Source organism: Erythrolamprus reginae, chromosome 11 (assembly GCF_031021105.1).
Source record: "Erythrolamprus reginae isolate rEryReg1 chromosome 11, rEryReg1.hap1, whole genome shotgun sequence".
NCBI classification, from domain to species: domain Eukaryota; kingdom Metazoa; phylum Chordata; class Lepidosauria; order Squamata; family Dipsadidae; genus Erythrolamprus; species Erythrolamprus reginae.
Window position 1 is genome coordinate 32447081 of NC_091960.1, and position 22238 is coordinate 32469318.

At 42.0% G+C, this 22238-nt stretch overlaps 1 protein-coding gene across 2 annotated transcripts; it reads left to right on the plus strand.

Moving 5' to 3' along the window:
* Window positions 1-3176: 3176 nt before the first annotated feature.
* Window positions 3177-21122, plus strand: FAM110D (family with sequence similarity 110 member D). 2 transcript variants are annotated; one of them, XM_070764891.1, is made up of 3 exons: window positions 3177-3260; window positions 15993-17296; window positions 20805-21122. In XM_070764891.1, exons 2-3 carry the CDS (start codon window positions 16275-16277, stop codon window positions 20929-20931), a joined length of 1149 nt encoding a protein of 382 aa, XP_070620992.1. In that variant the 5' UTR covers window positions 3177-3260; window positions 15993-16274; the 3' UTR covers window positions 20932-21122. The 2 variants fall into 2 exon arrangements, with proteins under 2 accessions (XP_070620992.1, XP_070620993.1); XM_070764892.1 differs by lacking the exon at window positions 20805-21122 and having other exon boundaries at window positions 15993-19940.
* Window positions 21123-22238: the final 1116 nt, after the last annotated feature.

A 22238-nucleotide genomic window follows, 5' to 3' on the forward strand; every position in this document is an offset into this window, starting at 1 on the left:
TCTCTGGTAGAATCCTCCCAAAAATTCACAGGTACAAATTTCAGACACACACACGCTTGAAAATTGAAAACAATGTTCTTTATAATGAAAAATCACTTAAACTAAGCCCTCTTTTGGTATAGCAAAGAGAACTCGTCTCCAAACAAACTGGTAATTTGTACAAGTCCCTTATCAGTCCTGTGATACTTAGCTTGCAGCTGTGAGGCAATTCACAGTCCTTCTTTCACAAAGTGAAACACACTTTGCTCTGGTTTAGTTTCAAAGCGGGGGGAAATCAGCACACAAAAAGTCAAAGTCAGTAACGCAGTCACGAAACACAACGATCAGGTAATCCTCCACAATGGCCAAACCCACAGACTGCTATTTATAGCCTCACTAATGACCACAGCCCCACCCAACCACAGGTGGCCTCATTTTCTTTGATAATAATCTCTCAGTTGTTGCTGCCTATGCATCGCTCTCCGCATGCGTGGCTGTATCATTAACTCTTGTTACGAATCCAAGGAGGAGCTAGATAATTGATCTCCTTCTGAGCTGTCTGCCACACTCTCCTCCTCCCTGTCACTCATGTCTTCTTGGTCAGAGGAGCCTTCATCAGCAGATTCCACCGGGGGCAAAACAGGCCTGCAACATGTGGATGTCTCCCCCACATCCACAGTCCTTGGGGCAGGAGCTGGGCCAGAGCTAACCACAACAGTTAAACATATTATTTTGGCCTTTGAGACAGGAAAGAAAAAAAGGTACAGTACCTAACCAGGGCCTTTGTCCTTTCCTGGCAGTAAAACTAGGAACTAACAAATGTAATATTTAACAAAGCTGCTGATCTTCCATGACTCTTAAAATCAATTGTCTGTGGCGGAATTATTGGCTTTCTTGTTAAAGACAGTGACCCATAACATGAAGTCTACAGTGGTCAAGATTGGACCGTGACCTGCATCTAGTTCAATTCTGGGCAAAGTACAAAACAGAAAAGGTTTTTTTTTTAAAGCCAGTTTTCAGCATGAGAGGCTGGAACATCCTGAAGCATGGATTGTGTTGTTTATTTCTTTCCTAATGGGTTTGCATGCATTATTTGCTTTTATATTGATTCCTATGGGAAAAATTGCTTCTACTTACAAACTTTTCCACTTAAGAACCTGGTCACGGAACGAATTAAGTTCTTAAGTTTAAGTTTAAGTTTAAGTTTAATCAGATTTGTATGCCGCCCCTCTCCGCAGACTCGGGGCGGCTCACAGCAACAGCAACACAATGTACAACAAATCCAATATTTAAATTAATTTTAAAAACCCCACAAGTTAAAACCAATCATACACACTAGCGTACCATACATAAATTTTATAAGCCTAGGGAGAAGGAACATGTCAATTCCCCCATGCCTGACAACAGAGGTGGGTTTTAAGGAGCTTACGAAAGGCTAGGAGGGTGGGGGCAACTCTGATATCTGGGGGGAGTTGGTTCCAAAGGGTCGGGGCCGCCACAGAGAAGGCTCTTCCCCTAGGCCCCGCCAACCGACATTGTTTAGTTGACGGGACCCGGAGAAGACCAACTCTGTGGGACCTAACTGGTCGCTGGGATTCGTGCGATTCACTGGGATTCACTTCCCTGCCTTAAGGACAAAAAGGCAAGCCTTCTCTTTCCTTGCAAATTTGTAGCTATCTGACGTGCCACTTGGCCTCCATTTCTGTAGCCACCACCTGGAATTAGCCTGCAAAGGAATGAATAATTTTGACACCTTTGGAATATTTAAGGGGCGTGCATAAGTGCACCAGCGTGCCTTCCATCCCCTGTCCTAATGTTTCTCTCTTACTAGTATCATGTATATAAACATTGTTATATCTTTGTATACTACCAATTCATACTTGACTGAACAAACAAATGCCACTTATGTTAACGGGTCCAAAGACGGGCTACAAGAATGGTGGAAGGTCTTAAGCATAAAACGTATCAGGAAAGACTTCATGAACTCAATCAGAAGGAAAAGAGGGGACATTATCGAAACATTTAAATATGTTAAAGGGTTAAATAAGGTTCAGGAGGGAAGTGGTTTTAATAGGAAAGTGAACACAAGAACAAGGGGGTCACAATCTGAAGTTAGATTAGATTAGATTAGATTTATTGGATTTATATGCCGCCCCTCTCCGCAAACTCGGGGCGGCTCACAACAAAGTAAAAACAATACATAATAGCAAATCCAATACCCACCAATCCAATTACAATTTTAAGCTAAAAAATTCATAAAAAAACAACCCCAGAATATTAAAAAACAAGCACACAATCAATCTAACACCAAAACAACATGGGCAAGGGGGAGATGTTTCAGTTCCCCCATGCCTGACGGCAGAGGTGGGTTTTAAGGAGTTTGCGAAAGGCAAGGAGGGTGGGGGCAATCCTAATCAAGGGGGGGGCTGGTTCCAGAGGGTCGGAGCCACCACAGAGAAGGCACTTCCCCTGGGTCCCGCCAGTTAGTTGGGGGAAAGATCAAAAGCAACATGAGAAAATATTATTTTACTGAAAGTAGTAGATGCTTGGAACAAACTTCCAGCAGACGTGGTTGGCAAATCCACAGTCACTGAATTTAAACCTACCTGGGATAAACATAGATCCATCCTAAGATAAAATACAGAAAATAGTATAAGGGCAGACTAGATGGACCATGAGGTCTTTTTCTGCCGTCAATCTTCTATGTTTCTATGTTTCTACAAATAAACAAAGTTTTAATAATCAATATGCACACAGCTTTTTTTCTTTGTAAATTAAAGAGCCAAGGAAGGCTGCTCTTACGATTCCCATATTGCAGATTGGAAGGCTGAGACCATGAAATAAATTCTTGGCTATGCTGAGCTGATGGCCATTTCTCTCCACCAGGATTTAACCAAGTTTTCTCAAAACGTGCACCTACATTATAGGTATGGGAAATACAAAATCAACCCTCCACACATGCACAAGCATGCTTCCCTTGCAAAGAAACTCATTTTAAGGTCTGCGTTGAGAGCAAAAAGCGAATTCTTTGGCAAAAATGTATGAAAAGCATTGGGCGAAGGTGGGTGTAAAGCAGCCTGAAAGAACAACGTGGTTCAGAAGGGGTTAAGACCAGGGAGGGTGTGGATTAGCGTTTTCCTGTCTTGACAGCCTGTATATACAGCAGGCAGACCAGCTGCCGGCTGGCTGCACGGCGTTCCACTTCCCTTACTTGCCCCAAAAATCTTCTGGTGCTCGGATGTTATTGAAGATGCTGCCATGCTTTTAAACGGGAGCAGAAGGTGAGTCCATCAACAGACCTGGTTGCCAGCGTATCGGGTGACTGCCAGATTATAGGACAGCTGTTCAGGAATGGCTTGGCTAATGACCTTACTGGCTACGAATTCTTTATTTTTATTTATGTATTTATTTATTTATTTGTTCATTCATTCATTCGTTTATTTATTTATTTATTTTGTCAAACAATTATAGGGTGGTAATTTGTACAAATAAAACATTAGATAAGTAATGATAAAAAGTAACAAAAGAAGACAATAGGACAGGGACGGTAGGCACAGTGGTGCACTTATGCACGCCCCTTACAGACCTCTTAGAAAGGGGGAGAGGTCAATTGCAGATAGTGGGAGAGGTCAATTGCAGATAGGGGGAGAGGTCAATTGCAGATAGTGGGAGCAGTCCTGATCTCCTGATTCCAGAGGGTCGGGGCCGCCACAGAGAAGGCTCTTCCCCTGGATCCCGCCAGACGACATTGTTTCGTCGACGGGACCTGGAGAAGGCCAACTCTACCCCACTGTGTCCCCCCCCCCCCGAATCCAAGGCAGCTGTAAGAGGCAAGGTTGTGGATAGTTATGCAATGGATTTGATGGATCTGTTATGATAGACGTCTCCTGAAGGCTTATTTTGTGGGTGTGGCTTGCCGGCCATGTGACCAGTTGGGAGTGGCTTGATGATCATGTGACCGGGGGTGGCTTAAAGGTCATGTGACTGGCTTAAAGGTGGCCAATGTGATTTCATTCAGGTCAAGTGTTCGGGTTAGGGTGCCCGGCCTCTCCTTGCCTCAAAGAGATACAATTTCCCTGTCTATTTACCATTACTGAACATCCAAACTATGCTATTTAATTCTATGTATATAGGCCATATGTGTACATACCTATTACGCACAGGCACATAAAAATATACATGATCTACTATATAAATTGTATGCACACACACACACGCACAGCTCTTCTAAAATTATACACATTCAACGTCATTTACTGCGATAGGAAAAACATACCCAGAGCCCAGAAGGAAAAAAAGGGTCCGGGATCAAATTTTTTTCTATCGGTTCTGCATACCTGACCAAAATGTTTCTACCACTTCTGCGTACCTGACCGTACCTGTGGGAGCCCATCACTAGTTTAAGCATGTCTCAGGATCATATCAAGGGGGGGCAGACGCTAATCCACATATCCAAAAGCCATCGGTTTGGGGCAGGGATGGGTTAGAAACATAGAAGACTGACGGCAGAAAAAGACCTCATGGTCCATCTAGTCTGCCCTTATACTATTTCCTGTATTTTATCTTACAATGGATATATGTTTATCCCAGGCATGTTTAAATTCAGTTACTGTGGGTTTACCAACCACGTCTGCTGGAAGTTTGTTCCAAGGATCTACTACTCTTTCAGTAAAATAATATTTTCTCATGTTGCTGTTGATCTTTCCCCCAACTAACTTCAGATTGTGTCCCCTTGTTCTTGGGTTCACTTTCCTATTAAAAACACTTCCCCCCTTTCCCTTCTGTCCTCCAGACTATACAGATTGCGTTCATTAAGTCTTTCCTGATACTTAAGACCTTCCACCATTCTTGTAGCCCGTCTTTGGACCCGTTCAATTTTGTCAATATCCTTTTGTAGGTGAGGTCTACAGAACTGAACACAGTATTCCAAATGGGGTCTCACCAGCGGTCTATATAAGGGGATCACAATCTCCCTCTTCCTGCTTGTTATACCTCTAGCTATGCAGCCAAGCATCCTACTTGCTTTTCCTGCCGCCCGGGCTCCACTTACCTTTGCCACCAGTTCGCATCACAACATTTTGCGTGCGCGCGCACGCTCCATTCGCTAACGCACGCACACGTTATTTTGTGCAATTTGGCTTCTGTGCAAATTGGCCCGAAACACAGCTGATCAGCTGTGCTTCGAGAGAAGGAATAAAGGTCAGTTTAAACCCGGAGGCGGGCGGGAAGGCCCTTTTTACCAACAGCAGAACAGGAAAAACCTTCAAAACAGTAAAAAAAAATTGCCAAAAAATTCCCAAAAAAGAGATGGCGGCACCCATAGATTGGCACTGACCGAATTGGATTCATGACACCATTGTCACGTCACTAGTGATGGGCTGCCAAATTTTTTACTGCCACACTGTGGGTGTGGCTTGTTTTGTGAGTGTGTCTTGATGGTGGGTGTGTCATGTGACCGGGTAGGAGTGGCTTGGCAATCATGTGACTGGGAGGTGGCTTAAAGGTCATATGACTGAGTAGGAGTGGCTTATTGACTAAGATAAGTTTTCAAATAGGTGCTCGGACTCTTTTTCAGTCGATTAAGTCACATTATTTGAATAGCCACAAAAAGGACAAATGTTAGACAGCATTATTACGTTGAGGAGCACAGTAACAGGTTCAGTAGGATAACAGATTAGGCAAGTAGCTCAATTTTCTTTAATTGCTATAAATGTTCAGTTCTAGATAATGGTTAAAACGATTAAAGTGTTTATGGGTAAAAACATACTATTTTAAAAGTAATTAAGGATCATACTAAAGTACTATTGAAGGGAGGACAATAAAAAAAAACTATTAAGTATTCAATAAATAGTGCATAAACTTACATGCCCAGTCAACGAAGCAGTGGAAGTGATGTGCCGGTGCCTGGAGGCTGTTGGGGCCTGGATGGGTGTCAACAAACTCAAACTCAACCCAGACAAGATGGAGTGGCTGTGAGTCTTGCCTCCCAAGGACAATTCCATCTGTCCGTCCATTACCCTGGGGGGGTGAACTACTGACCCCCTCAGAGAAGGTTTGCAACTTGGGCGTCCTCCTCGATCCACAGCTGACATTGGAACATCATCTTTCGGCTGTGGTGAGGGGGGCGTTTGCCCAGGTCTGCCTGGTGCACCAGTTGCGGCCCTATTTGGACAGGGAGTCACTACTCACAGTCACTCATGCCCTCATCACCTCGAGGTTCGATTGCTGCAACGCTCTCTACATGGGGCTACCTGTGAAAAGTGTTCGGAAACTTCAGATCGTGCAGAACGCAGCCGCGAGAGCCATCATGGGGCTTCCAAGATTCGCCCATGTTTCTTCAACACTCCGTGGCTTGCATTGGCTGCTGATCAGTTTCCGGTCACAATTCAAAGTGTTGGTCATGACCTTTAAAGCCCTACATGGCATTGGACCAGATTACCTCCAGAACTGCTTGCTACCGCACGAATCCCAGCGACTGATAAGGTCCCACAATTTGGCCTTCTCCAGGTCCCGTCGACTAAACAATGTCGTTTGGCAGGCCCCAGGGGAAGAGCCTTCTCTGTGGCGGCCCTGGCCCTCTGGAACCAACTCCCCCGGAGATTAGAATTGCCCCCACCCTCCCTGCCTTTCGTAAACTACTCAAGACTCACTTATACCGCCAGGCATGGGGGAGTTGAGATATTCCTTCCCCCTAGGCCATTACAAGTTATGCATGGTATGTCTGTGTGTATGTTTGGTTTTATAATAGGGGTTTTAGTTGTTTTTTTATTATTGGATTGTACATGCTGTTTTTATCATTGTTGTTAGCCGCCCCAAGTCTACGGAGAGGGGCGGCATACAAATCCAATAAATTTTAAAAAAAAAAAATTACCCCCACTGTGCCTCCATGGGGGCAGCAGCCCATTACTGCACGTCACCAGTGGGTCGCTAACGATTCGGGCAATCTGGACAAACAGGGAGGAACCCACCCTTGGTTGGGGTAGATAACCCCCAAAATGGCATAAGATCCTTGTCTGAGCGCCAACTCTTGAGACTGTGGTGGCGTGTTTTCCTCTGGCAAGCAAGTGGCAAACCCAAAATAAGCTTTTGGAGGAGTCTCCTGTGGCTGGCGTGGGGTTTGGCATCTAGGCATATGTATCCCATTTGGTGAGGTCTGTATTTAAACCTCCAAATTTGGAGGGTGTGGCCCAGGGTGGAAGGAGACTGCTAGCACCAGACAGGCTTATTTATAGCTGCGAATTCTAAGAGGCAAAAGTTCAGTAGAAATTCGTTCAGTAAACTGTTTTTTTGTAAATGCTCTTCTCAATGGATTTCCTACTCAAGAGACCATCTGCTAAGAATTAAAGAACATTTCTTTAAGGAGCAGCTATCTGCAACTTCAACCCCACCGGTCTTTACAAAAAATCTGCACTTCTATTCTACTAGTTTTTCTCATCATTCCTTTCACCCATTTCCTCCCATGTTGACTGTATGGCTGTAACTTGTTGCTTGTATCCTAAGATTTTTATTAATATTGCTTCTTCATTGCTTATTTGACCCCTATGACAATCATTAAGTGTTGTATCACATGATTCTTAACAAATGTATATTTTATTTTATGTACGCTGAGAGCATATGCACCAAGACAAATTCCTTGTGTGTTCAATCACACTTGGCCAATAAAAATTCTATTCTATTCTATTCTATTCCTCAGATTATTATTGTTATTATTTATTAAATTTGTATGCCGCCCCTCTCCGTAGACTCGGGGCGGCTCACAGCACTAATAGAAAACAATGTAGAATACAAATCTAATATTTAAAAAACTAAAATACCATAATTTTAAAAACACACACAGCATACCATACATAAACTATATAGGCCTGGGAAAGATATCTCAGTCCCCCCATGCCTGACGGCAGAGGTGGGTTTTAAGAAGTTTATGAATGGCAAGGAGGGTGGGGGCAATTCTAATCTCCGGGGAGAGCTGGTTCCAGAGGGTTGGGGCTGCCACAGAGAAGGCTCTTCCCCTGAGTCCCGCCAGACGACATTGTTTAGTCGACGGGACCTGGAGAAGGCCAACTCTGTGGGACCTAACTGGTCGCTGGGATTCGTGCAGCAGAAGGCTGTCCCGGAGATATTCTGGTCCGATGCCATGAAGGGCTTTATAGGTCATAACCAACACTTTGAATTGTGACCGGAAACTGATCAGCAACCAATGCAGACTGCGGAGTGTTGGTGAAACATGGACATACCTTGGTACACTTAGTAAATAGTTAGACAGTGTTGATGGAATTATTTGTTTAGCAGAGTGAGGGCATTCGGGAAAAATGTTCTTGTGTCTAGTTGTCTTGGTGTGCAGTGCTCTAGCAATATTTTGAGGGTAGGAGTTGAAACAGTTTGTGTCCAGGATGCGAGGGGTCAGTAAATATTTTCCACTGTCCTCTTTTTGACTTGTGCAGTCTACAGGTCCTCAATGGAAGGCAGGTTGGAAGCCATTGTTTTTTCTGCAGTTCTAATTCTCCTCTGAAGTTTACTTCACAGAACCTTGCTCCCTACCTTAGATATCTCCTCCTCCCCCTCCCCCCCTCCTCCTCCTCCTCTGCCCCCCCCCCAAAGGGAAGGACAAAAAGCAATGGATGGAAGTTCATCAAAGAAAGATTTAATCTGGAACAGCCTGCCTTCCCGAGTTGTGGGTGCTCCATGACTGTAGGTTTTCAATAACAGTTTCAACAGCCATTTGCCCAGAATGGAGTATAAGGTCTCCTGCCATGGGCAGGGGGTTTGACTAGAAGACCTCCAAGATCCCTTACAGCATTAAGATTCTATGACTTCCTCCCATACTGGATTTGCCATTGACAAACTTTCCAATTTGTACAGGAAAAAACTATTCTTGTGTCTAGTTGTCTTGGTGTGCGGTGCCCTATAGCGACGTTTTGAGGGTAGGAGTTGAAACAGTTTATGCCCAGGATGTGAGAGGTCTGTAAATATTTTCAAGCCTTTTTACAAGCAGCAGAATAGGAAAAAACCTTCAAAACATTAAAAAAATAAAATTGCCAAAAATCCCCCCCCCCCAAAAAAAGATGATGGTGCCCATGGACCGGTTCTGACCAAACCAGATCTGCAATGCCATCATTTGTGAGCCGCCCCGAGTCTTCGGAGAGGGGCGGCATACAAATCTAATAAATTATTATTATTATTATTATTATTATTATTATTATTATTATTATTATTATCATCACGATCAGGTCACTAACAGGCGATCTGGTCCAAACCAGATCTGTTACTTCAGCTTCAACCACAATAACACAAGAGCCCACAACAGATACAAGCTCCAAACTTGACTGTAAAAAATACGACTTTAGTAATCGAGTTGTCGAAGCATGGAATTCACTACTGGACTCTGTAGTATCATCCCCTAACCCCCAACACTTTACCCTTAGACTATCCACGGTTGACCTCACCAAGTTCCTAAGAGGTCAGTAAGGGGCGTACATAAGTGCACCAGAGTGCCTACTGTCCCCTGTCCTACTGTCTCTCCTATATCTCATTTATTTATTTATTTATTTATTTATTTATTTATTTATTTATTTATTTATTTATTTATTTATTTATTTATTTATTTATTTATTTATTTATTTATTTATTTATTTATTTATTTTACTTGTTTGTTTATTTGTTTATTTGTTTGTCTGTCTGTCTGTCTGTCTGTCTGTCTATCTATCTATCTATCTATCTATCTATCTATCTATCTATCTATCTATCTATCTATCTATCTATCTATCTATCTATCTATTAGATTTGTATGCCGCCCCTCTCCGCAGACTCGGGGCGGCTCACAGCATTGACAAAACAATATATAATAACAAATCTAATATACGGAGAGGGGCGGCATACAAATTTAATAAATAATAATAATAATAATAATAATAATAAAAGTCTAAAATAGCAACTTTATATTAAAAGCCTAAAATATAAAAATATATATCTTCTAAAATATATATCTTCTCTTCTATACCTATATCTTTTCCTGCTATTCTCTCATAGTTATATTTCACTCCTTTATTTTCTCCTCCATTCCCCCTTTAATACATTCTACCTGATTATATCCTCTATAACCCTCATTGTGTATTATTGTGTATTGGACAAAACAAACAAACAAACAAATAAATAAAAATAAAACCCACCCCTGCTAGAATTTGCTCTTTGGCTAGAAGCATCTCTTACAACAGTGTTTCCCAACCTGGGCAACTTGAAGATATTTGGACTCCAACTCCCAGAAGTCCTCAGCCAGCATTTGCTGGCTGGGGAATTCTGGGAGTTGAAGTCCAGATATCTTCAAGTTGCCCAGGTTGGGAAACACTGTCTTACAACAACTGCCGAGGCTGAAGAGGAAGGGAGAGAGAGAGCTTAAGAAAGTCGTGATAGAACAGACCACGCAGGAAATGGCTTCCTTTTTTCCCCTCCAGACAATGGGGGCAGTGAGTTCAGTACGTGACTTCTGCTTGAGTGGTTAGGAACGAGTGAAGTAACAGAGTTGTGCAATGACCGATACTTCACTTGGGCATCTGTAACAGTTGGCTAGGTGATGGGCTCCTGCAGGTACAGCCAGGTACGCAGTACTGATAATAAAATTATGATTTTTTATTTTTTTTCCCCCTTCTGGGCTCTGGGTATGTTTTTCCTATGGCAGTGAACGAGGTTGAATGTGTATAATTTTAGAAGAATGCATGTGTGTGTGTTTACATAGATATATATAGTTTATATAGCAGATAATGTATATTTTTGTGTCCCTGTGTGTAATATGTATGTACACATATGGCATGGGGGAGTTAAGTTATCCTTTCCCCTTAGGCTACTACAAGTTATGCATGGTATGTTTGTGTGTATGTTTCATTTTTTTTATAATAAGGTTTTTTTTAGTTGTTTTTATTAATTGGATTGTTCATGTTGTTTTACCACTGTTATTAGCCGCCCTGAGTCTGTGGAGAGGGGCGGCATACAAATCCAATTAATAATAATAATAATAATAATAATAATAATAATAATAATAATAATAATTATTATTATTATTATTATTATTAATAATAATAATAATATGATTAAATAGTATATTTTGGATGTTCAGTAATAGTAAATAGAGAGGGAAATTGCATCTCTTTGAGGCTAAGAGAGGCCAAGTACCCTAACCCTAACCCTTGGCATGAGTGACGTCAAGTTGGCCACCTTTAAGCCAATCACATTATTATTATTATTATTATTATTATTATTATTATTATTATTATTATTAAAGAGAAGAAAATATATTATCAAAAATTAGAGGAAGAATTGAAAAAATTAGAATTGTCGATGTTTCTATGTTTCTATCCTGTTCTAAAGCATCGCCAACATTTCTGGGCATTGTTTTATGAAGAGGAAGCAAGCACGGTGGTCCCCCTCTGGCCTACCCTCCTTTTAGGAACTGAGATTGACTTCAAATTGCATGAAACAGAAAGGAAGTCTATAACACCCAGTCTGGCTCTGTTCTAACCTCACACTGTCTCCATCTTCCTGCCTCAGAGTTGGCTAATTCCATGCAACTGGTTGCCCAGAGTTGTGTAGAAGAGCTTTTGTACTCATTTTTTACTTCTGGGTCTTGCTTTGTTCATGGAATGGCTGAGTCTATAAAGATAAGGCTCCTAGTTCCTCTATTTTTTCCTGCTTGGCTTCCTCTTGAAACCTCTGTATGAAACCGTGGAACTTGTTTGACATCCTGCCTGGGAAACTTCTGAATCTTTCTGGAGAATCTTTTAGCACTCCAGAGCATTTTAAACATGCTGGAATGAACTTAAAAGAAAAACAACAACTGGCATTTTAATGTTGAAGCATAAAAATTATATCTGTCCTTTCTTATCCAGGGCCAAGACTTTGGTTGAATCTAAGTGGTCAACGGACTAAATGAAATATGCCAGGAATTGTTATGGAATAACCTAGTGGTTTAGTCACCGAAGGGAGCCACAATGATAACCTTGGAGAAAGGATTCGGAAATTGTTCCAACAGCAGAAGGTGTTAAAATATGCTTTGAGCCAAGGAAACTATTAGGAAGAATCTTAGTAGCCCCTCCCTAGAGTATACGACGGGAAAACGTGGTCAGGATTATAAATTACTGTTATATTACAACTTCTTATCTTAATAAAAGATACTTCCAATAATCTTGAGGACTCTGTTGATCTGGCCAACTTTGAATGGCTGACATTCGTAACAGTGGTAGGTTTCCCTTTCCATTCTTGTAAACAATTGATTATATTTCGTGTAGAAGAAGGGGAAAAAATAATTCATTCATTCATTCAATCAATCAATCAATCAATATTCAAGAGCCATGATGGCACAGTGGTTTTTGGAAGTTATTTGCCTTTGCATTCTTACTAGGACCAAGAAACAAGGGCTGGCACAAAGTCACCCAGCCAAGTTTGTGCCAAGGATGGGACTAGAATGAACAATTGCAGCAAAACTGGCTAAAGGGTTGGTTATGACCTATAAAGACCTACATGGCATCGGACCAGAATACCTTTGGTACGACCGATTAGGTCTCACAGAGTTGGCCTTCTCCGGGTCCTGTCGACTAAACAATTATGTCTGGCGGGACCCAGGGGAAGAGCCTTCTCTGTGGTGGCCCCGGCCCTCTGGAATCAACTCCCCCCAGAGATTAGGACTGCCCCCACCCTCCTTGCCTTTTGAAAGCTTCTGAAGACCCACCTATGTCGCCAGGCATGGAGAAACTGATATACCCCTAGCTACTATGGTCTTATGTATGGTCTGTTAGGTTGTGGGATTGTTTTTATTGTCATAATAAGGGTTTTAAATTGTTTTTTAACATTAGATTTGTACATGTTGTATTGTTGTTGCGAGTCGCACCGAGTCCTCGGAGAGGGGCGGCATACAAATCTAATAAATTATTCTTATTATTCTTATTATTCTTATTATTCTTATTATTCTTATTATTCTTATTATTCTTATTATTCTTATTATTCTTATTATTCTTATTATTGTTGTTGTTGTTGTTGCTGTTGTTATTATAGAAACATAGAAACATAGAAGTCTGATGGCAGAAAAAATCCTCATGGTCCATCTAGTCTGCCCTTATACTATTTTCTGTATTTTATCTTAGGATGGATATATGTTTATCCCAGGCATGTTTAAATTCAGTGACTGTGGATTTATCTACCACGTCTGCTGGAAGTTTGTTCCAAGGATCTACTACCCTTTCAGTGAAATAATATTTTCTCATGTTGCTTTTGATCTTTCCCCCAACTAACTTCAGATTGTGTCTCCTTGTTCTTGTGTTCACTTTCCTATAAAAAACACTTCCCTCCTGAACCTTATTTAACCCTTTAACATATTTAAATGTTTCGATCATGTCCCCCCTTTTCCTTCTGTCCTCCAGACTATACAGATTGAGTTCATTTTGTCTTTCCTGATCAGTTTTATGTTGAAGACCTTCCACCACTTTTGTAGCCTGTCTTTGGACCCGGTCAATTTTATCCATCTCTTTTTGTAGGTGAGGTCTCCAGAACTGGGCCCAGTATTATTCCAAATGGGGTCTCACCAGCGCTCTATACAGCAGGATCACAATCTCCCTCTTCCTGCTTGTTATACCTCTAGCTATGCAGCTATGACTGTAAGAAGGTTATAACTTTAGTTCGGTGAGATTCTGTCCATTTGGGTTAAGCAAATAGAGGATGGAGTGCCATTGGTTTTGGCGTGTGGGCTTTGGGCCTGATCCTGACGCCCTACCTGTGGAGAGGAAGCGATGGGCAGCCAAAAGCAGCTGCTTGGAGATCTTTCTTTCCATTTCATAATCCACCTTCCACCATTCTTGTAGCCCGTCTTTGGATTATTATTTTTTTTGGATTATAATAATAATTATTATTAAATGTATGTCATCCAATGTAAAAGATGTTAAATGATGTTTTTGGAATAGGTTTCTCCCATATGCTAAGGCAGTCTGAGTGTAGGCACTGCTTGAAAAACCCTGCCTTGCTGACACAGCAAACTCACATACAGAATTTAATAAGCAGTCACCCAGTCTTTGCTTAAAAATAGCTGATGAAAGGAAATGCTGTTTTCTAAGACAGTCTGTATCCACTACTGAATCTTGTACATTATCAAGAGTTCTATCTCATGTTTAGCTGAAATCCCCTTATTCATGCTGGTCAAGAATTATGGAAATTAAAAAATCCAATTCATCACAAGAGTTATAATTAAAAAACATTATCCTAAACAGGAACATTCAGAAAACCGTAGAACAGAGGTCTTCAAACTTGGCAACTTTAAGACTTGTGGACTTCAGCTCCCAGAATTCTGGGAGTTGAAGTAATAATAATAATAATAATAATCTATTGGATTTGTATGCCGCCCCTCTCTGTAGACTCGGGGTGGCTAACAACAATGATAAAAACAACATGTGACAATCCAATAATAAAACAACTAAAAACCCTTATTATAAAACCAAACATACACACAGACATACCATACATAACTTGTAATGGCCTAGGGGGAAGGAATATCTCAACTCCCCCATCCCACAAGTCTTTAAAAGTTGCCCAGTTTGGAGACCCCCGCCATAGAACAAAGTCAGAATTATTTTGTAGTAAGAGTTTTTACAACTTGGCTTCCTGCAGCTGATCCATTTTGAGCCAGAACACTGGAATTTCCCAAAGAGTAGGGCAGCGCTTAAACAAACATTCACTTCATTTTTTAAAATAAAATCAAAATATTAATCACGGCTGATTAATTGTGTCTGTATTTCCCGACAATTCTCATCTTTCAAGAATCAAGACGTGATAGGAAATACCATTCTGTAATCTGCATTATATCGTTATCTCATTGCCAGTCGGTCTCCAAATGCAATTCAAGATGTTGGTTATCACCATTAAAGCCATAAATGGACCAGGGCCAGGCTATTTACCGGACCGCCTCCTCCCTCAGTAAGGGCCCACAGAGTCGGCCTTCTCCAAGTCCCGTCCGCCAAGCAATGTCAGTTGGCGGGACCTTGGGGAAGAGCCTTCTCTGTGGCGGCTCCGACCTTTTGAAACCAACTGCCTCCAGAGATCCACATTATCTCCACCCTACCGGTCTTCCAGAAAGCCGTTAAGACCTGGCTTTTCTGGCAGGCCTGGAAGTAGGAAGGTTGCAAGTATGTATGTTTTTTTTTATATTAGTTATTACTGACTTTTATTATTAGATTTTAACTGTTTTTATTGCTGTATTTATTCCGATTGTTAGCTGCTCAGAGTACATTTGGAGTGAGTGACATATAAATATGCAAGGATTTAGGGGTAGTGATTTCTGACAGTCTCTAAATGGGTGAGCAGTGTGGTTGGGTGGTAGGAAAAGCAAGTAGGATGCTTGGCTGCATAGCTAGAGGTATAACAAGCAGGAAGAGGGAGATTGAGATCCCGCTATATAGAGCAATGGTGAGACCACATTTGGAATACTGTGTTCAGTTCTGGAGACCTCACCTACAAAAAGATATTGATGAAATTGAACGGGTCCAAAGACGGGCTACAAGAATGGTGGAAGGTCTTAAGCATAAAACGTATCAGGAAAGACTTAATGAACTCAATCTGTATAGTCTGGAGGACAGAAGGAAAAGGGGGGACATGATTGAAACATTTAAATATGTTAAAGGGTTAAATAAGGTTCAGGAGGGAAGTGTTTTTAATAGGAAAGTGAACACAAGAACAAGGGGACACAATCTGAAGTTAGTTGGGGGAAAGATCAAAAGCAACATAAGAAAATATTATTTTACTGAAAGAGTAGTAGATCCTTGGAACAAACTTCCAGCAGACGTGGTTGGTAAATCCACAGTCACTGAATTTAAATATGCTTGGGATAAACATATATCCATCCTAAAATAAAATACAGGAAATAGTATAAGGGCAGACTAGATGGACCATGAGGTCTTTTTCTGCCATCAGTCTTCTATGTTTCTATGTTTCTATATGCGAGATATGCAATCAATCAATCAATGAATCTTCTTCTCTCTCTGTAGGACCATTGTGGAATGGTGAGGATTTCACTCTTCATTGGCAGTGCTGCTAAATCCCAATAAAACGAAAACTAATAAGCAAGTAAACTGGTTTCCAGCACGGCAGAAGAGTAGCTAAAGCTTCACGTGGGACAACCCTATACTTTTTCCCCTGGGCGTGGCGTTTGGACCAAATTCTGCTCCTTCTTTTTAACCCGTTAGCCACAATCTGTTTAGGCAATTATTGCGGACCAAAAACATCCTGGTTTTGGAAATTGGCCCAATATCTGAAACGGTGGCTATAGAATGAGGCCTCTTTCTCCAGGAGATGGACTGTCCCCTCCAGGTCTGCTCACCCGAGGGCCTGACCACTTGCGTAAGCAGCTGGAGATGAGCGGAGGTGGCCGGACGCCGAGTGCCGTGGAGAGGCTGGAAGCTGACAAAGCCAAATATGTCAAATCTCGGGAAGTGATCAACAGCCGTCAAGAGCCCGTTCTGCTCAGCCACAATCCCCAGTCTTCTCCATGCTGCAGGAGACCCCTGACCCTCCACCAGCAGAGTGAATTTCCCCAGGGCTTGACCTCAGACCAAGATGGCCTCAGGCCCAAGAAGCAGTCCACCTCTCCTCAGTCCCCTATAGCGCGGCGAGGGGGCAGTAGGCGCCTTCTGAGGCCTGACTCACTAGTCATCTACCGGCAAAAACGCGACTGTCCTTTGGTCAACAAGGAGAACAGCAAAGGCTACAGCCTAATGAAGTGGTTGTTTCAGGGCCCGCTGAGGGACGGACCTCATAACTGTTCTCCTTCAAGGAGTCTTTTAAGAGATGGGCATCTGGAAGTGACTCAAGAAGAGAGCCCCATGGTTTGGGTCCCTGTAGAAAAGGAGGAGACCAGGACTGCAAATTCAGTGGACGTGTTAGATGGATTCGTGGGTTGTGAGTCTGGGCCTTGTCCGAAACCCCAGTCCGACTCTCCGCTCAAAGTGGACCCTCCCTTTCCTTCCTCGGGCCATTACCCAACAGGACCCAAGAAAGAGCTGACGTTGAGTTATTCGCTTCCTCTTTCCGAGAAAGAACGATTCTTTAATTACTGCGGCTTGGATTGGAATTTGGTCGAGGGGCTGGGAATCGAACGCTTCAAGCCAGGCAGCTGGGAAGCTGGCTCCTTCTGCATTGGGTCAGCTAGTTCGGAACACGGTGGCCTTTCCCATAATGGGGAGCCCTTGTCCGCTGACGACCCGAATGACAAGCTGTCTGCGTCGGTCTCCGTCGTGGAGCGAAACGCCCGTGTCATTAAATGGCTCTACAGCTGTCAGCAAGCGCAAACGAGGTCCAAAGAATCTACAGTGTGAACTTATAGAGGTCCTCCAAGGGAGGGGAGGGGGAGGGAGGGGAAATGGCAAGGTTCACCATGGGATACAGAGCAGGGGGTTTGGCCAGAGCTGCCTTTCGCAAAAGGATTGTGAAAAACCAGTGGGTCTTGAACTTTTTGCTGAATTTTTTCCCCTGCTGTGGCTACGTAATAACGATCACTTATCACAATGTTTCCCAACCGTGGCAACTTGAAAATATCTGGACTTCAACTCCCAGAAGTCCCCAGCCAGCATTCGCTGGCTGGGGAATTCTGGGAGTTGAAGTCCAAATATCTTCAAGTAGCCAAGGTTGGGAAATACTGAATTACCATACGGAGAATTCTAAGAATTGAAACCTAACAGGCCTCAAATAGAAAAATATTCCCTAAAGCAGCGGTTCTCAACCTTTCTAATGTCGTGACCCCTTAATACAGCTCCTTACATGGTGGTGACCCCCCAACCGTAAGTCCAGCACCAATTCTCCCGACAGAGCTTGAAGCTGATTGGCAGGAAAGTCAGTAAAACATCCCCACTGTAAACGCCTGATTGGTCGGATTGTAAAAATATGTTCCAAGGCGTTGAAAGGGTCCAAAGACGGGCTACAAGAATGGTGCAAGGTCTTAAGCATAAAACGTATCAGGAAAGACTTCATGAACTCAATCTGTAGAGTCTGGAGGACAGAAGGAAAAAGGGGGGACATGATCGAAACATTTAAATATGTTAAAGGATTAAATAAGGTTCAGGTGAGAAGTGTTTTTAATAGGAAAGTGAACACAAGAACAAGGGGGCACAATCTGAGGTTAGTTGGGGGGAAATTAGAAGTAACGTGAGAAAATATTATTTGACTGAAAGAGTAGTAGATGCTTGGAACAAACTTCCAGCAGATGTGGTTGGTAAATCCACAGTAACTGAATTTAAACATGCCTGGGATAAACATATATCCATCCTAAGGTAAAATACAGAAAATAGTATAAGGGCAGACTAGATGGATCATGAGGTCTTTTTCTGCTGTCAGACTTCTATGTTTCTATGTCAGAATTCCTAATATCATGGGAAATTTGTCTTTTCCCCTGGTCTTAGGCAACCTCTGTGAAATGGTCATTTGACCCCCAAAGGGGTCCTAACCCCCAGGTTGATAACCATCTTTACGGCCTAAAGGTATCCTTGGCAATAAGGATACAGTTCCCAGGCTAATTTAAGGACTAAAATTTCTTGCTGCCATCCAAAGCGGATCCATTCCTTCCTCATTGACTGAGAGCCATTGGGATGAGTGGTGGGATTCACATAATTCACCTACCAGTTCGACCAGCACCAAAAATATGAGCATGTGGCCTTCCGTGCTTGCACTTTGCTCATACGTGCAGCTTGCACGGATACGTGTGGCTTAGAAAATAGGATGGCATAGTGCCGGGGTGGGTGAGCAGGGCCACCTGCAGGTCGTTACTACCAGTTCGCCCAAACTGGTCTGAACTGGTTGAATACCACCTCATAATCCAAGGTTGTACCCAACCGGTTCGGTTCGGTTTGGAAGAACTGGTAGTAGAGAATACAGGAAGTAGAAGAACACAGATTCAGGCGAACTGGTAGCAGAGAACACATGAAGAATTGGTTGAAATCTCTACTCGCCTATGAAGATTTTTAAAATGGAAGATTAGGTTTACTTGGCAACCTTTCTACAGCAAGGTTGTTGTAAAGATATATCCTGATATCCCGCTAACAAACAACCTCAGTTAATAACCCAACTGACCTGTTGGGTTATTTAATCCAAGTCTACGGAGAGGGGCGGCATACAAATACAATAAATAAATAATAATAATCACTGCTTATTTAGACCTGAGACAAAATGCTGAGCTCTAAGGAATTTCCACTCCCATTGGCAGAACTATCTGAATGTAGCTCTATATTGAATCATCCAAGGTTTCTTTTTTCCTGATAACTTGGTTCAAGTCCATTGTGTTTGGCTCTTCCTTTATGTCAAAACCTGTATGACTGGCTTCACTGTGCAAGAGGATTGTGCTCCCCAGTGTTTTTAATTAAAACAAAGTTGTTTATAAACTTGCCCTCCTTTGCTCAATGCCAACTTTTATAAAAACGGCATTTTGACAGGGTTCAGCTAATGTAAGGCTGGATGACTTTTATATTGGTTTTTTGTAATGCTGGAGTCACTGTATGTGAGTCGGAGAGTTCTATAAATTTGATTAATAGATAAATACATATAAATCCCAGCAGCCAATTACGTCCCACAGAGTTGGCCTTCTCCAGGTCCCGTCAACCAAACAATGTTGTTTGGCGGGACCTAGGGGAAGAGCCTTCTCTGTGGTGGCCCCGGCCCTCTGGAATCAACTCCCCCCGGAGATTTGAACTGCTCCCACCCTCCTCGCCTTTCGCAAGAGCCTGAAGACCTATCTATGTCACCAGGCATGGGGCAACGAATGTATCCCCTTTTCTGACCATTAAAGTTATGAGTGGGTATGATTGTGTAGTATTGGTAGTTTTTAAGATAATGGGTTAAAGTTACAGTTTTAATTATTAGATTTCTGTATTGTTTTATTGTTGTTGTGAGCTGCCCTGAGTTTTCGGAGCGGGGCGGCATACAAATCTAATAAATTATTATTATTATTATTATTATTATTATTATTATTATTATTATTTTATATTATTATTATTATTATTATTAATTTGTTTGTTTGTTTATTTACTTATTTATTTATTTATTTTCTGGTCTGGGAGAAGCACTAGGCAGCCACAGATTACAACCTTTGACTTCGGTTAAACTCGGGGGGGAAGATACATGTACTTCTGGAAAACCGGAATTATTTCAATGAGAGGTCGGGCAGTAGGAAAAGCAAGTAGGATGCTTGGCTGCATAGCTAGAGGTATAACAAGCAGGAAGAGGGAGATTGTGATCCCCTTATATAGAGTGCTGGTGAGACCACATTTAGAATACTGTGTCCAGTTCTAGAGACCTCACCTACAAAAAGATATTGACAAAATTGAACGGGTCCAAAGACGGGCTACAAGAATGGTGGAAGGTCTTAAGCATAAAACGTATCAGGAAAGACTTAATGAACTCAATCTGTATAGTCTGGAGGACAAGGGGGACATGATCGAAACATTTAAATATATTAAAGGGTTAAATAAGGTCCAGGAGGGAAGTGTTTTTAATAGGAAAGTGAACACAAGAACAAGGGGACACAATCTGAAGTTAGTTGGGGGAAAGATCAAAAGCAACGTGAGAAAATATTATTTCATTGAAAGAGTAGTAGATCCTTGGAACAAACTTCCAGAAGACGTTGGTAAATCCACAGTAACTGAATTTAAACATGCCTGGGATAAACATATATCCATTGTAAGATGAAATACAGGAAATAGTATAAGGGCAGACTAGATGGACCACGAGGTCTTTTTCTGCCGTCAGACTTATATGTTTCTATGTTTCTATGAGAGGTCTGAGGAGTTTATTCGGCTGTGTTTCCTTCCCTTCAGGACTCTCCGGGACTTTGATGATGGGAAGAATCGAAAAGGACTCTCTAAGGATCCTTCCCTACCTCCTCTGCTTCTAATCTTCAATCACACTTTGAAATGTAGCCTATTGCATTACTTGCAGCTGTGAGAATAAGGAACAAAAATATCTAGCACACACAGCAACAAAATTCTCCCTTCCCCTCCCTAAAACAGGGAAGGGGATAAATATATCAACACAAAGAAACCTAGAAACCTAGAAGATTGACGACAGAAAAAGACCTCATGGTCCATCTTGTACTATTTCCTGTATTTTATCTTAGGATGGATCTATGTTTATCCCAGGCATGTTTAAATTCAGTTACTGTGGATTTACCAACAACCTCTGCTGGAAGTTTGTTCCAAGCATCTACTAATCTTTCAGTAAAATAATATTTTCTCATGTTGCTTCTCGTCTTTCCCCCAACTAACATCAGATTGTGCCCCCTTGTTCTTGGGTTCACTTTCCTATTAAAAACACTTCACTCCTGAACCACATTTAACCCTTTAACATATTTAAATGTATCGATCATGTCCCCCCTTTCCCTTCTGTCCTCTAGAAGAAGTAGGAATATAATTATAAATCTTGTCAATTTCATCCCTGCTTCACTGGGGAGCTGGGGCAGGATACAAAGTTGTAAAAACCACCATTACCCTTTCTGGGCCCATTAGAGTAGTGGAAGTACAAATAGCCATAACATGTAGGGCTCTCTGGAGATTTTACAATGTAAATATTATTTGCATATTCATCCCCAAGAATCTGGATTCTCAAGCTGGAAGGCTCAAAACTTGAGCCCCATCAGAATCAAACTGTGGGCAGAGTTTGCTTGTAATACTGCACTTCAAGCCCTACATGGCTTGGTTACTTACTGTTCTGCCTGGCCTTGAGCCATCCAGGAACAAAGTAATTAATCAAACATACACAAACAGATTTGTAAAAATCAAACAAGGGTTGTTCTTTATATTCAGAAAACAGCAAACCACGGAGTTTCCGAGCAATGTTAGTTTAAGAAGTCAATAGGTCAGAGTTAATTACTCCAGTCAGTGCAGGAGCCTTTCAGGCTTATGTCAGCCAGAAATAGCTCACAATTTGAATGTCAGAATGTCCAGAAATCCACAGCAAACACTAAACCACAATTCATCACACTTTCTTCAAATGCTGAATGATAGACTCCCACACAAATCACTCCAACCCTCCCTTTTTTCATGGTTGCAGCAGCGTCATTAGTTCTTATCACCTGTGACTTATAATTTGTTTCTGCATTTGCGCAGCTGCTCTTGTCTTCCCAGCATTCTCTGGACCCGAGCATTCAGAATAGGGTTGTTCATTAACTCTTCCCCTTCTGATTCAGGTGAATCTCTGGCTGGAGATCTGACTGACTCCCTTCCCCCCTCTGTCTCTCCAGTCCTTTCCTGCTC

Excerpts from the sequence above, each read along its gene's own strand:
- FAM110D (XM_070764891.1), top strand. The coding sequence starts at position 16,275 with ATGAGGCCTCTTTCTCCAGGAGATGGACTGTCCCCTCCAGGTCTGCTC. Across the intron at positions 17,297-20,804 it reads TGTCAGCAAGCGCAAACGAG|GACTCTCCGGGACTTTGATG; the intron begins GTCCAAAGAATC and ends CCTTCCCTTCAG.